This window comes from Sminthopsis crassicaudata, chromosome 3 (assembly GCF_048593235.1).
Source record: "Sminthopsis crassicaudata isolate SCR6 chromosome 3, ASM4859323v1, whole genome shotgun sequence".
In the NCBI taxonomy this organism is placed as follows: domain Eukaryota; kingdom Metazoa; phylum Chordata; class Mammalia; order Dasyuromorphia; family Dasyuridae; genus Sminthopsis; species Sminthopsis crassicaudata.
The window spans coordinates 432,765,131-432,781,644 of NC_133619.1; the positions used below are offsets into that span (position 1 = coordinate 432,765,131).

The following is a 16,514-nucleotide window of genomic DNA, read 5'->3' on the forward strand; positions in this document are numbered from 1 at the left end:
TTCTCCATCATGAAGTCTAGACAATCATATAAACAAGGGGAAATAAGATGGAGAGAAGTAGAGTTAGTAATCATTAATGTGAATGTGAATGGAATGAATTCTCCCATAAAAATAATAGAGTGGATTAAAAGCCAGAATCCTACAATGTGTTTTTACGTAAAGTCTAAATAAACAACACACACACACACACACACACACACACACACACACACACACACACACAAAATCAAGCCCTGGAACTGACCTGTTTTGAAGCTGACTAGCTTCCAAATAAGACAGAGAGAATAATAATTGCTGACATTTACATAGCACATCAGAATGCTTTTACTTAAATTTTTTCACTTTATCATCACCACAACACTACTGAGTAGTTGTTACTATTTCCTCACTTTATTGGTGAATAAAACCAAGGCAATCAAATCATATAGCTCATAAATGTTTAAGATGGTATTTGAACTCATGTTTTCCCAATTGTATATCCATTACTCTATCCACTATGCCACTAAATAAGGGATGAAAAAAAATCCTCCTAAACAGCATCCCTGTCTCATTTCAGGCTACATCATATTAAGCAAACTTCTCTAGAAGGGCTTAGAATATGAATGAGTGAAATGATTAGTTTCCAATGTAGTCTGAGAGTTAGATATCTAAGTCATCAAATCAGCAAGAATTCATTAAATGTGTAATGTACGCCAAGTACCATGCTAAGGACAATATATATGAGACTGCTCTTTTTGAGCCTACTTTTTAGTGCAATCAAGTGGAAGGAATACTAGACTGTAAGTCAGGAAGTTTGGATTTGCATGTCAATTTTATCACTAGTCTCTTCCCTGAACCTGGGATTTTTCCATTTATAAATTAATGGGATTAGACTAAATGATTTCAAAATTCCTTTCCATCTTTACTCTTGTACAACTTTTTCCCATAAGAAAGACACTAAGATGTAATGTAAATCAATCAATCAATATTTATCAACCAACTCTCCCATACTCTAAGCAACCTGCCAAGCTTTGTGAATATAGAGAGCAAAAATCAAAAGAAAAAGGTCCTGCACTCCAGGATTTTACATTCTATCAGGTCTGGGATCTAGAGAACTGTGGTTGAATTCACTAATGCTCCACTCCAAATATCAAAATGTATTCCTTCATTCCTGCCACAGCAAATAGGAGAAGTTCTGAAAACAAGAGAAATCCAGAAATACCTTTAATGTGGCTTATAAGATGTAGGTGTGTCATTGGTATTTAATGAGAATACATAGTATTTACAGTGAAAGTCTAAAAATGCTACTGCTACGGGTCACTTAGATGCTTGCAGTGCTTGTATTTTATAACAGCTTTTATGACATATGTCATCTCATTTGCTCTTTTTATAACTATTGCATAGATGCTACCTTTTCCCAGTTTTACAGATAAGGGAATGGAAGTTGTCATGCCCCTAAGCACTCTTTAATAAGCTCATTTTTTTATTGATTTCCTTACAGCTCCAGAGCCACCCCAAATCTTACAGGAACTCCAGCCCACCACAGTGCAGTCTGGCAAGCCTGCCCGTTTCTGCACTGTGATATCAGGCCGACCTCAACCCAAAATTTCCTGGTACAAAGAGGAACAGTTGCTCTCTACCGGCTTCAAGTGCAAATTTCTTCATGATGGGCAAGAATACACTCTTTTATTGATTGAGGCTTTCCCAGAAGATGCTGCCATTTACACTTGTGAAGCCAAGAATGACTATGGAATTGCTACTACTTCTGCTTCTCTGACAGTGGAAGGTAAGACACATTTTGCTTTTTGCCCTTGGGACAATACAAATGAATTCTTATTTTGAGTTTCATTAATTAATTTAAAAACTATGTTCAGTTTGCCAAAATTCATTTGTGTAGCCAACTCTTCTGAAGGATACCTTGAGTGAAACAGTGTGTTTGTAGGTTCTAGCCAGTTAACACATCATCTCATCATCATAACTTTTGGGGGTCTCTCTCTTTAGTTCCAGAAGTAATATCTCCTGATCAGGAAATGCCTGTGTATCCTCCTGCCATCATCACCCCACTTAGAGACACTGTGACTTCTGAAGGAAGGCCAGCCCGCTTTCAGTGCCGAGTATCTGGCACAGGTATGTTTAGTTAAAATAAATTTATTGTTCATTCTTTCTTCATATGCTCTGATGTTTAAACCCAAAGAAGTTATTAGTTTGTTTCCCTTTCCCAATTTGGGACAGAAATATTTCAGGCTGGAGTTAATTTTTTTCATATGTCATGGACATATTGACAATTCGGCAAACCCTTATAGACTGATCTCAGATTAAGATTTTTAAATGCATAAAGTAAAATACCTAAGATTACAAAGAAAGCCAATCATATTAAAGTAATATTATTAAAATGCACAAATTTATGGACCCCTTAAAATTTATTCCTGGGAAGAAAACTATAGACTGTGATTTAAGAGCTACTGATCTTATTTTAAAAATAAATAAATAAAAATAATGGTAAGCAGAATCCAATTGAACTTTAAAAAAAAAAAAAAACTACTGTTCTAGGTCAACGTTTTTTTGTTTTTTTTTTTTAATTTACATTAATTTTGTCTGTGTAGTTTAAATTTAAAAAGAATCTCCTGTCTGAGTTAAAAACCTTTCTATTTTAGAGACTTAAGTGTGTATATCATATGGACCAAATGGGAATAATGGCCTTGCTAGAAGTGAAAGAAACATTTAAGAGCCATTCAAAGACATTACTGGCTTTATCCATAGTTAAGTAAGATCAGTGATAGTGGATAAAGCACCAGTCCTGGAGTCAGGAAAATCTGAGTTCAAATTTGACCTCAGTCACATATTAGCTAGGTGACCCTGGACAAGTCACTTAGCCTTACTTGCCTCAGTTTCCTCAACTGTAAAATGGACTAAAGAAGGAAATGGCAAATCACTCGAATACCTTTGCCCAAAAAAAATATCCAAATGGGGCTATAAAGACTTGTACATAACTGAAACTAACAACAAAAAAGGGAATCAACAGAACTTTGCCCCAAAGGGAATGAATTCTATTATCTTTCTTCTACCTATCTCTAGTTACAAACACACAAAGGCCTAAAAGTTTGGGCGAATATCTTTACTTATACAGGTCACAGACTCTACAATTTAGTATAGTAAGTCCTAGAAAGTTGAGACACAGACAGGCTGAATGACTGTATAGTTACTTATCTAGAAATTGTCAACATTTTGTTTTCAAAGTAAAATTTTCTGGTTCTCAGTCCAGCATTTTGTCTGCTATGGCACATAGTCTCTTAACTTTCTACATATCATAAGGGGGGGTAGAATAATCCATCTACATTAACTCAGTTGGGAAAAACCATTTAAAGTCTTTCATTAAAGGGGAAACAACTGAACTCTGAACACATTGAACAAGCAATCTATTAGTAAAAGTAAATGTCAGCTTGCTTCTGGTGTGTGATAAACACCATAAACAAGACAAAAAAGAACAATATTCAGACTCTGAATATTAATTTAATATGTATACATCAGAATTCTCAAAATCTGGATTATTCCCATTGAGTTTATTGCGCATATCACAAATCAGAGACAGTTTGACATTTGTTTTGCTGATAGCTTGTTTTTTTTAAGCCTGTTGTCACTTGGAGTTGAGGGAAAAAAGGAAGGAGAAATTTACATGTTAACTTTGTTATATATTTAAGTGTAATAGCAAATTGTACATGGTAGATTTGCAGTTTCATGTTCAGTCATCTTTCTTTTATAACATGCTATGGAAATGCTTGTTTTTTATTTCCATAAATTTAAAATAAAATTAATTTTAAAAATATGTACAATTGCAAATCAATCAGCAGACTAAAGCTATAAATAGATCTAGACACTGCTGTTAACTATGCTTTTGTCTGTGAATAATAATAATAATAATAACTTGCATTTTGTAACTCTATGCTTTGCAAACAGACAATTAAAAAACCTATTATTTGATTCTCACAACAATTTTGTGATATAGATTCATTCTATTATTATCCCCGAGGAGTAAACTTAAAACTTTACTATCTATAATTAGTTTAGTGATGCATTTTTATAATGATAAAAAATAATTTTAAAACTTGAATTTATGAATTATCCAAAGGGTTTTCTTTTTATTGAAATTTCTTTTGAAAAAAATTTCATGAAATGCATTATCTTGGGCAAGCTACTTCAAAATTCTGGGTCTCAATATCCTCTTCTAGAAAAGTGTAGATTAGGTTCCCATTAAGTGAAGTGTATAAGGTTCCCTTAGTTGCTCTAATTCTATAATTATTATATCCAAGCTTTATTTTGATTTTGTCTTTGATATGGTAAAAAAAATTAAACAAAATTAAGGATCAGTTTTGGCAAAATGCCACATGCAATTTGGAGGGGCAAAAGAAATAGAAAAATGTATAATCAATAAAGTATATTTTAAATCTTGTGAACATTTAAAATGTTTTGCAATGTTTTTGCATGAAAAAATTTAAAATTTACTCTAAAGTCTGATTTCAATAGCTAGAAAGTTTATACATGTGCGTTATGCCCCCATGCTATTCACAATGTAATCTATTTTCAGAATTAATTGCTGATTAACAAGCATTAATTAAGCACCTACAGATACAAAGAAAAGCCAACACCTACCCATTCACCCCTCCCTACACACAAATGCTTCTGTTTTTAAGGAGCTCACAGTTTAATGAAGAAGACAAAAATGCAAAAAACTATGTAAAAACAGGATATTTAAAGGATGAATTGAAAATACTAATACAAGATTAGGTACTAACTTCTAAGTACGAATCACTAGCAATTGCAACAACAATAGCGCTTTCATGTCTATTAGGAAAAGCAGAAGTCATTTGGAATTACCTAATATTTGAAATTTCATTAGATTGAATACTTTATGGGATATAAAGGGGATTTTTGTGCTTCATAACTGTCAAAATACTAACGGATTGGAAAAAAGACCAGGATCTGAAATTGATTTTGTGTGGTCTTTGGTGCTATCTAGTGACAAGATTCTAAAACTACATGCTTTTCAATTAAAAGTTCTAATAAAACTTTGTTGAAAAGTCCATTAGTTTTGTCCAAACACCATATGCATCCATTGAAAGAATTTTGCAAAAAAATGCAATGTGTAAAAGAAATTTAAAGCATTGTTATATTTATAACAAATAATTTCCTAGTTGAACCCATAATAATTATTTCTATGGTACCTACCTAAAACAAAATCCAAATTTCATTCCATAAGCCATTCATTCTATTGTAACCATTTGAATTGGACTTTGAAAAGTAGATTGGCAAAGAAGGTGAGAGAGAAAGGAAATTCCGACTGAGCAGTCAGGGTAAGCAGTCTGAGAGAAGGAAAAGCAGCTATATTTGGAGGAGAGACATTCAGCCTCCTTGGTTTTGGACAGTAAGAAAACTATCAGCACAATAATAATGAGAAATGGTAACAGTAGTAATCCCTAACATTATTTATTGCTTTATAGTTTAAAGAGAACTTTTAAGTTTGCTTTCTCATAATTATGACAGCTGTCACATATCTCGTCTACATCTAATGCTATATTGTCCCCAGGGTTAATCTTGCAGACAAAGAAAATAAGGATAGCAATAAGATATATGGTAGCAAGTGGACAGTGATCTAGAGATATTAGGGTTGGTTTATAAAGAGAAAAAAATCATATCTAAGGCCATTGACTATCCATATCTCACAGTGACTTAGGGCAGTCTATCAGGGGACATTATCCATATGCTAGTGATCAATCATCAAATAGAATAAGGAAAAGCAGTGAATGTCTCCATGCAATTCTGTCACCATCCTGGGAAAAATGACTCATCCTATCACTGGTGATTATTAAAAGAGGAGGATGTTTACCTGAGTACTAAATAGTAATCCTATATACATAATCCTGGTAGTCTGTTGACAATGGAAAATTAGCTTTCTTTTTTCCCTTTACTCTATGAATGTATACCTATCACAGAACATTTCTAAAATTTTTACTTAAGCATTTCTGTAACAGTACAAAGCCAGTCAGAAGACCAGAGAATTGTTTAATGAGTCCAAAGTTCAATTTATTAATGTTATATTCCATAAATAGACAGTTCAGAATTTTTCCTCTTAGTTTTCTTATACAATGTTTTTGCACAGAATGGCTAGGGAAAGTGAGATTTATAGAGACTTAGGATACCATACTGGGGAAAGTATTTATGTTACTAACCTGGTCTCATCCAATTAGCTTAATTTTTGTGGCTTTCTTGTTCACCTAGTGCCTATTGTTCTGGGATCTCAATTCTCACACACATACACAAAATATGCTGATTAAATGCAATAGATATTTACTAAGCATGTACTCTTGGGACATAATATACAAAGATGAAATCCTATAGAGTCTATGTGACCAATTAGGGAACCAACTAACCTTCTTCACAATCTTTCTTTCAAAAGAACAGAAAAATATAAGAGGCACAGGGTGATTGTTAATTTACTAAGAAAAGAGTGCAACCTACCAATATATTTATATGATATAAACTTGACCTTTGGTTATAATGTCCAGGGATAGCCTTTTTATTTCATGGGCATAGGGAACTTTCAGAGGAACTCCTCCTACACAGGCAACAGGTAGCAGAGGATTTTCATGAACCTATCTACTATGGTACACAGATATTAAATATACACATTTTCTTATAGCATCTCAACATCTATTGTAAATGTATTAGCTCTTTGAAAGCAGAAGTTATCTTTTTGTTTTTCTTTGTCTCTTCAACACACTTCTTGATACACAGTAGATGTGTGTCAAATATATGAATGAATTAATAAATTGAAAATCATGTAATTTAAATAAACTACAATGTAGCCACTGTAAAATAATATAATTTCAGATAAAATTTATCCACTGGTTTTTTCCTTATATTTCAAATGTTGGTTTTTTTTTTTTTATTTTACAGATCTTAAGATTACTTGGTACAGCAAAGACAAGGCAATCAAGCCTTCTCGCTTCTTTAAAATGACTCAGTTTGAAGACACATATCAGCTGGAAATTGCAGAAGCTTATCCAGAGGATGAAGGAATTTATACATTTGTTGCTAGTAATGCTGTAGGCCAAGTGTCAAGTACAGCAAGTTTGAGACTGGAAGGTACAGTATTATTAACCTCCAAAAAATTATTTCCATTTAGTACCTAATCCTTTAAAGAAAATAACTTTACTACAAGCCATCACTGGTCATCTGTTGATATCTAATTCCACTAATTTTATCATGTGACAACAACCTGCACAAACATTTATTTTTCACTTTCCCCTCCCACTCAGATATAATATTCTATAATATTCTATTGGCTGTGATGATCATTTCAGCATTGTACTGCTATGATGCTCCTTGACTAGATGTATCAGAAGACAGAGAAAATAACATTATTTTGTTTGGGCAAAAAAAAAGACAATTTTGATCATCGTTGATGATAATAATAATAATAATGGAAATTGTGATTATAGTGAGTTAACATTATTATTCTTTCTTGAAAGTACTCAATGAATTTTTCATATCTAGATATTGTCATTGTATTAATATCTGCTTTATGTGCCTGTCTTTTGAAGACATAAATTCAGATATTATTATGAAAACACTACTTTTGTTCTAATTTAGAATACTCTCCTGCCTATTTATAAATGAACTCACAAACCCTCCAAAATATTGAATGTTTTTAATATGAAATTTCTCTAAAATTCTATAAAGTCAGAATTTTGTCTAAAATTCTTCAGCTATCTTCAAAACAACAAGTTTAAAGTGAAGTTTTTAGACAAAGGAACCACTGGAGCAAGGAATAAAGCACTGGATTTTATTTCCTCCAGTCTGTGCTCCATTACTGACTTCCTGGCTTTTATGTTGGAGTCAATTAGTCTGTTTATATCTCAGTTTGCTCAAATGAAACATGGGAATGACTGGTCTTCCAAATAATCAGCTCTGTAATTTCAGGCAATATGCAACTCTGAAGCATCACATTTGGGCTATCGCTCATTATCGGATTCTCTAATAAATGGAAAGCTTCCTACAATTGAAATAAAAAGAAGGACTATGTATTCTACTATTTTTAATAGGTTAATTGGGTCACATTGAGCAAGTCATCAAAGGGAAAGCAAAGCATCCATTTTAGTTCAGGGCAACACATTAAAAGTTGACATGCTTCTTTTCAGGATTTAGAAAAGGTGAAGAAGTAACATCAACCACCCAATGGCATGTCCCTTCATCAGTCTCATTTAAGAAGGAATCCCTTGGCCAAAAACCCATCTTCATCCAGCCAATTTCCAGCTGCCGGGTGTGCAGCGGGGAGACAGTCAGATTTCATGCGAGGGTCTCTGGCATGCCCCAACCAGAAATCCAGTGGTTTCATAATCAGCAGCTAATTCTTCCAACCAAAGACATAGTTTTCCATTTTGACGAGTCAACAGGCATGGCTTTAATGCTGATAGTTGATGCTTACTTAGAGCATGTGGGGCAGTACTCTTGTAAGGCAAGAAATAGTGCTGGCGAAGCAACTTGTACAGCTACGCTTACAGTGACTGCAGAAGGTAAAGCTGATTTCTTTTTTTTTTTTTTTCCTCCTCCAAGGAGTTTACTTTGCTGCATAGCACATATTCCTTCTCTTCATTAAGCATGTTTCATGTTATTTGTTATGTCCCATGTTGTTGCAGATTCACTAATAAAATAACAGCTATAACTGGCAAATACCTTTGCTTACTTTTTGCAATGTATAACATGCATTTAAACTCCTTGCCAAATTGTCTGTTCTGGGTTTTTGCAAAAGGGCAATTATTTTGCTAGACTCCAACCTACTTAATTATTCATTCTACTTTTCTAAGTGACTAAAGAAGACAAATGAGCCTCAGAGTTGGACATGCAGTAGTTAATCTTTATATATCCTACATTCAAACCAGCTGCAATTATTTTCCCCTGTAAAATTAGGAAGAAGAGATCAAATGGTGTCTCAAAAAGTGTCATAAAAATATTATGTCACTATGGATAACCTTGGTGACAGCAAAAAGAAGAAACTAGTTACTTTTTGACACCTGCATGAACACTCCATCATCCATTCATCATTGTGAATGAATTTTCTTTTTGTGTGTGGCTCTGACTTCCAAGATGATATTGCATCTGGCATGCTGTTTCCAAGTAACAGTGATATCATTCATTCTCATCTCCCATGCCATATCATTTATGTTAATAACTTGGCTCAATAATATACAGTAGATCTTAATATTCTTTCTTTTCTATCACTTGATTATACAGTGCAAGCTCTAGATAGTCAAAGTTCTGGGAAAGATGTAAGAGAGTCTGCCAACTCCCAGGCAATAGCAGAAGTTCACATTGATTCCCCTTTCACAAAAGAGGAGGCCAAAATGTCAAAAAAAGAAATTAAATCACTTCAAGAATCATCATATGAATATGAGGTACAGGTTTTTGAAAGCATTTCAGAAAGTTCCGTCTTGAAGTCTACATCACAGCAAGATGTAGAATTGTATCAAGCCACATCCATTTCCCAGATTGCAGAGGGAGACCAGATATCTGAGGACATTTTGGAAGAAGCAAAAGATGATGCTCCCCAAATCATCCTGAAGCTCAAGGACATAACCACGAAGTGTGGAGACACTGCTCAATTCTTTTGTGTAGTGGAAAATGAAATGTCTGCAGTTACAACCTGGACCCATGAAGGTGTAAAAATTGAAGGATCAGAAAGAGTGAAGCAGTCACAAAATGGAAATGTTCAACTTCTCACTATTCAAAATGTTCAGCTGGTAGACCAAGGATTATATAGCTGTACTATACAAAACGACCATGGAGAGAAGACAACTTCTGCAGTATTATCCATAGAAGGTGGTTATTTAATTTTAACTTTCCCTTTACTTCATTTCAATCTCATTGCTTATTCAGTTTTGCTGCCACCCAAATTTAATCTATAAATATATGTCTTGGAATGTCTTATAATTAGTCTCTATTCATAAATGACTTGTGCTCATTCAGCCATTAATGATTACCTTTCAAATCAAGGCTTGGAAAATTCAAGTTGTCACATTCCATAATAGTCATCAAACTTTTCCTCCCAGAAAGGAAAGATGTTGCAGAAAAAAAGGACTAGGAGTACTGTAGTTTAGCCTTACTTATAAAAGTTCCTTTCATCTAACACTGGGGAAAAAAACATAAGAGTTAGCTCATATCTTCCAAGGGTGATGTGAATAAAGTTGAGACCTGTAAGGCAGCATCAGAATGGTTAAAGTTCTGGGAAGTGATAAGTAACTAGGCAAGTCACACTGCCCAATATTATCTGAACAAAATGTGCTTCTATACTTCCTGACATTGCAGGACAAAACTAAAAATACATTCCACAATCTTTGTTGCTGGAAGAATACTGATAACCTTGTGCTGGTTCCCCTTAGTGGAACAGTCCTGAAACCTTTTCTCTGGGAGATCCGTAGAAAAGAACTATTCACCTTCTCTTCATCATACTATACAACTGTTCTTGAGGGAACATCCTCAGAAAATCCAAAATTCTTGGTTTTAGAAACACAATCAACATTTGGGACTTCTGTGGAATCACATTTTTCTAATTCTAGGAAAAAAATGGTCTTCATATGATTCTTCATATGATCCTACTGGAAACTCTTCTTTCTTGCTCAGCACAAGGGATTTAATAGTCATCTTCTAAATTCAAATAGAAATACAGGAAGTATATTTGTATAAGTCATTATATGAATAGAGTCCTTATATGTTTGGTAATTATATAAGTCATATTCTTGGCTCTAGGACTAATGCACTTGGCATTTCTTTTTCATACTAATGACTTTATACTTTAGTAAATAGAGTATGTATGCTTTAAAATTCCTACAAACATAGCAAATCTAATTCTTTTCCTAACTTTATTCCTACCTAGCTAAGGAATCGCAAGACAAAGCAGTTACAAAAATTACACTTGGTTCAAATAGCCTTAAAAGAATCAAAGAATCTCATATTAAAACAACCAGAGAAGTTAAAAAGGAATCTTCAAAGAAAACATCAAGTTTGTCACTAAACTCATCCTAACGACCACAAGGAATTGACAGAGGAGTAAAAACTGTTATCCAGATGTTGTGACCTCTGAAGACTTGTTTGAAAACTGGTACAACTGTATCAGCCAGCTATTTTTGAGAAACTTTACCCCCCCATATCCCATTAATAAAGGAAGGACATTTACCACTCTTTTGTGTCATAAAGGGTGCAATTGCTCCTTAAGAAATATGGCCCTGTAACCTGTTTGTAGTTAAGGAGACTCTAATTTTGTTCCTTATAATAACACTGGCCATCGCATTTATAGTTATTGATAATTGGTTCAAAACAGAGTGGTATGTACAAGTGCAGAATATTTAAACGTGCAGGTTGGCAAATGCATGTTCCTTCCAAATGTGACTTCCTCTTGCATTCAATTGTTCAGTCCTAGAGAAACAATAAAGAAAGAATATTCCTTTAGCTTGTGCATTGCTGTTCTATATGTGTCCTTTTTGATGTTTAAGGCATGTCAAGGCATGAAAAACTATGAATTTAAAATGTGAAAATGGAAAACTCTATGAACAATTTGAAATAAAGAAAACATTGAAAGTTATTTTCTCATGATATTTTCATAGACTTTTATCACATAATTGAATTGTTTTAGCATGTTCTTTTTGGTTCATTTTGAAGTGGGCTCCTATGTCACAATAATATATTTGGGAAATTTCAACCATACAGAACATTAATCAATGCCAAATGCAATCAAACAATCATTATAACTCTCTCTCTCTCTCTCTCTCTCTCTCTCTCTCTCTCTCTCTCTCTCTCTCTCTCTCTCTCTGTCTCTCTCTCTCTCTCTCTCTCTCTCTCTCTCTCTCTCTCTCTCTCTCTCTCTCTCTCTCTCTCTCTCTCTCCCTCTTTCTAGCTCCAGAATCAGTTCTTCAGGAGAGGATAGAACAGCAGATTGAGATGGAAGTGAAAGGTATCGTTATCAATGAATGTAAAATTTAAGTAAAAATTGAAAGGATTGGATTTTTTATTTATTTTCCTATAGTAGTTAATGAAAAAGTATGTGTATGTATAGATATATAGATATATATATTTCTCTTGGAGAATATATGAATTTGCTGCATGCTTGTTATTAGTATAATGAAGGTAACTTGCATTTCCCCCTCATTTAGGTTTATAAGTGGTTTAAAGCTTTAATATCCATTCAACCATGTTCAACTTCTCATGCTTTGCAGCTGTTTTAAAAAGCTTTTATTTAAATAAACAATTGTCATCTGAATGCATGAAATCTTAAAATAGAATGTTCTTATAAAAAGCATATTGAATTGATTAGTCAATTAGATAGATGCCTAACAGTCATCTCAGAATGCATCGTGATGAATGAACTAGGACTGAAATGACATTTTATTTGGGTTGTGTGAAAATTGTCCATTTAGATTTATATTTTACACTTCATGCACATACATCAATTTAACATGTTATGTCTCTTACACTGGCTTGCAGATAGCTTATATAATCTTTATTGCCTGCATTTCATTTCATAATGTTGTGAATTTAGTGGCTGTATTAGTTCGAATAAACGCCTTCTTCATTTTATTTTAGCTAATTATTTATGGTTGCAATTCTTGTATAGCATTCAAAATTATCTAATTCTCCAAAACAAACCAAAACAAAACAAACAAAAAAAAACCTCTAACCCACAATCCAAAGGATCAGAAAGGGCGTTTATTCTACTCTCTGCAAGTCAGGTAAGACTTTCTTCTTAGCAATTCAAGCACAAAACAGTTTTCTGCCAGCAAAACACACATGCACAGGAACATGATATTTTGAAATTCATTTTTTGCTCATTCAAGAAGAAAATTCAACAATCTGAAGAAAAGAACAGACAAGGAACGATTTTCGTGTCAGAATCTTTAAAACAGAGCATGGTGTTGCGTTTATTCGAACAAATATGGTGAGTGAATTTTTTTTATGGATTTGTGAGACCTCTGTAGCATGCACTTTATTTTATTTCTTATATTGCCATTTCATTTATTTTCAATTTTTTAAAAAAATTATGAGAAATAGAAGAGGGCTTTGTAATGTGATTTTTGTCTTTTCTTGCAGAATTATTCTTCGAGGAAGAAGCTGAACATCTAGAAGGGGATATGAGAGAAGCTTTTTCAGATTCTGAAGACTGTTTAGGTCACAGCTTGGTGGCTGCTAAAAGATATGCTAAGAGAATAAGCTCAACCAGCTCCTGGCCTGAAAATTTTAAGCCTTCATTTACCCAAGAGCTTACATTTAAATATGTGTTAGAAGGAGAACCAGTTGTTTTCCACTGTAGATTAATAGCCTGTCCAACACCCAAGATAACTTGGTTTCACAACAATAGGCCTATATCAACAAGTCTCCGTAGGGTGATAAAAACTGAAAATGATTTACACAATCATAGTTCTAGCCTAGAGCTTAAAAGTGCACAAGACAGGGATTCTGGAAGCTATAGATTATTTGCAATTAACAGTGAAGGATCAGCTGAGTCAGCAGCATCATTACTTGTCTTGCAAAGGGAACAAGAGGGAAAATATTTGGAACTTTTTAAAAAGGCTGAGAAAACATATGAAGGTATAGAGGCTTTATCTGAGGGTGCAATAGAAGATAGGGTGAAAGTTGATCTTCGATTCACTGGCTCTCCTTTTAACAAAAAGCAAGATGTCGACCAGAAGGGGATAAGGAGAACTATACATTTCAAGAAAACCATTCCTGCTAAGAGAAAAGATTTCATGTACAATGAAGACTATTTTGAAAGTAAATCAGAGATACAGGAATGGTTTCATGTAGGTGAGAGTTTTCTGGATGAGGAGACCAAAATAAAATTACAACGTTTACGGGAAGCTAAAAGAATTTTAATGGAAAAAAAGAAACTACCTTCTTTAGATAATAAGTCTTCTGAAATGGGTACAAGAATTCTAAGAAATGAAGCAAGCAATAAAGATACTGTGTCCTGTAGAGAAAAAATGGGAAGTATTCCCATATCTTATCTACATAGAAATAGGGATTATTATATAGATGATTCTACTGAGGAAACTGGTGCTTTTCAGAGTCATGTGGATAAAAATTTAATGTCTGGAGAGCCTCCTAAAAGTCCCCAAGCCACTTTTGAAGGAATAATTGATGAAGAAATCTTCCATACCAATGTTATACAGGATGCAAAAGAACGTTTTCAAGAAGATTCCAAAATTTCAGTCAGAACTGATTCAACCACAGACAATTTTCATAGTAAGGGAACTTTTATTAAAGAAACCCAAGCAGTAGAAGAGTTTGAAAGGTTCATGAGAGAAAAGGTAACCCAAGAATACTCAGGATGTATCAGCAGTGGACATATGAATGAAGAAATACGCACAATAGCCCCAAATGATCACATCACATCTGATATTACATCACACACCAGTGAATCTTTTGCTATTTCTGAAAACATTGAGAAGATTACAGAGGTAGATAGGGAAACAATTAGATTGGGAGATTTGCCCCAAGAAAAGCATCCTATTTCTATGAAAGTTGATGAATCACAAACTGAGATAGAAGAAAAAGCAACTCGATTCCAGAAACGTTCGCAACGTTGCCCTCCTTCATTCATTCATGAACTTGAATCTCAAGAAGTAAATGAAGGGGATTGCTGCATGTTTGCTTGTTACTTTCAAGGACATCCACAACCTATAGTGACTTGGTATAACAATGATAAACCAATCCCACGTAAACAAGAATATGTCATCCAAACTACTGAAGGTCATTCAAGGCTAACTTTCTCTTCTGTTCTCCCTCAAAATGAGGGCTCTGTAACGTGTGTGCTATTTAACCAATATGGAACAGTAAAAACATCAGGCATGATTAAAGTGAGGGCCAAAAAGAGGTTTGGTAGCAAACTGCCTACTACTTGTCAGGTCCCATCCTTTCAGGTGTACACAGAGGAGGAAGAACTTGCATTAGCATTTGACCAAATGAAAGAAGGCAGCCCAACTTTCCCAAAGGAAAACAGGAAAAATCTGTTTGCTTCAGAAACAACTTCTCCAAGTTCTCCCAATGTAGACTTAGATTTTCCTGTGGAAATTCAGACAGTGGCAGCTACCTTTACTCCTGAACAAGAAGAATGTAGAGAACTATTCCAATCAGTTGAATTTGTACCTGAATTACCATTCAGTGAGTCACCAAAACTACTAGTAAAAATGCCCAAGTTTATCAAATGTAGAGAAGGGGATTCAGTAACACTTGAGTGTTTAGTATCTGGAGATCCTCAGCCCACTGTAACCTGGTATCAAAATGGCACAGGCCTGAACCAAAGCCAGAGGTTTGGGTTTGAGGAAGAATTTGGTAGATACAGATTATATATAAGAGAAGTAAGGTCTCAAGATTCTGGAAGATATACCTGCATTGCTGAAAACAGCTTGGGAATGGTAGAAAGTAATTCAGATCTCATAGTGGAGCCTGTTGATCTTAGTCCTTACAACCAGTTAGAAAATATCAGTTGTACTGAGATGAAACATTTCACAAGTAGACAAGAACAAATGCAGGAAGAAATGGCAAATGTACATTTTTATGACTATTTAGCTGACTCTCTTCCAAGCAAATCTAATATAAAGGAATATTCAGTAAAAGAATGTTTTCAGAGTCTTGAGACAGTTCAGCAGCTACAAAAAAAAGAAAAGGAACATTGTATATATTCTGAAGAAAAACCAGCTAGATTTATGCGAGGTGTGACAAAATCCATAATGATCCATGAGCCACCTCAAGTTGAAAACATACATTTACAGTGCCAGAGGAAAGGAAAGGAAAAATCTGCATATGAACAAATAGAATCAGAGAGAGATGAAGCCAGAGCTTATCCTTTTGAGACAGCCAGACAATTTGGTAAACAAGAGGAAATAGAAAAGGAAAGCATTTATGAACATAGAGCAGCTGAACATTTGTCAAATATCCAGTTTGAAAGGACAATTCAAAGTCATATGGAGAGAGATCCATCCATTATGATATCTAGAGAGTCTTTTAGAGGGAAAAAAGGTTATGTAGGGAAAGTTGTGAAGGAAAAAGGACCTGAAGAGTATGGTTTTAGAAATACAAGTGAAATCTCCAAGGCATGTTATGAAGGACCAACATGGATTGAAGACACAAGAGCTCCATCTGAACCATTAGAGTCAAAGTCATATGATTCTCTAGTGGGAAAAACAACAGATGTGAGAACTTCTATGGATGTCGAAAGTGTTTCACATAAATTTGCAATGAATTTGAAACTTCTCTCTTCTCAAGCAAGGCAGTATTTTGCAGAGAAAGAGAAGGAACATGGGAAAGAGAGCTATTTAGGAAATCAGACACTAGCTTCTCAAAGTGCTGAGCCTGATAGATATATTAGATTGGATCGGAAGCAGCCTCATCTTCATATAGAAGATGCGGAAAATGACAGCCAAGAATCAGATAACACAAAGCTAGATATAGTTGAAGACAAAAACCCTGCTTCTGAAATTAATGAATCTGAT

The 16,514-nt window shown here is 34.3% G+C and overlaps 1 protein-coding gene across 1 annotated transcript in view; it reads left to right on the top strand.

Moving 5' to 3' along the window:
- TTN (titin) overlaps positions 1 to 16,514 on the top strand; it is a 322,669-nt gene that overhangs the window by 59,842 nt on the left and 246,313 nt on the right. Inside the window, 4 exon segments of the mRNA XM_074302990.1 lie at positions 1,481 to 1,765; positions 1,981 to 2,106; positions 6,931 to 7,119; positions 11,924 to 11,980. Of these exon segments, the coding sequence (XP_074159091.1) occupies positions 1,481 to 1,765; positions 1,981 to 2,106; positions 6,931 to 7,119; positions 11,924 to 11,980 (657 nt within the window).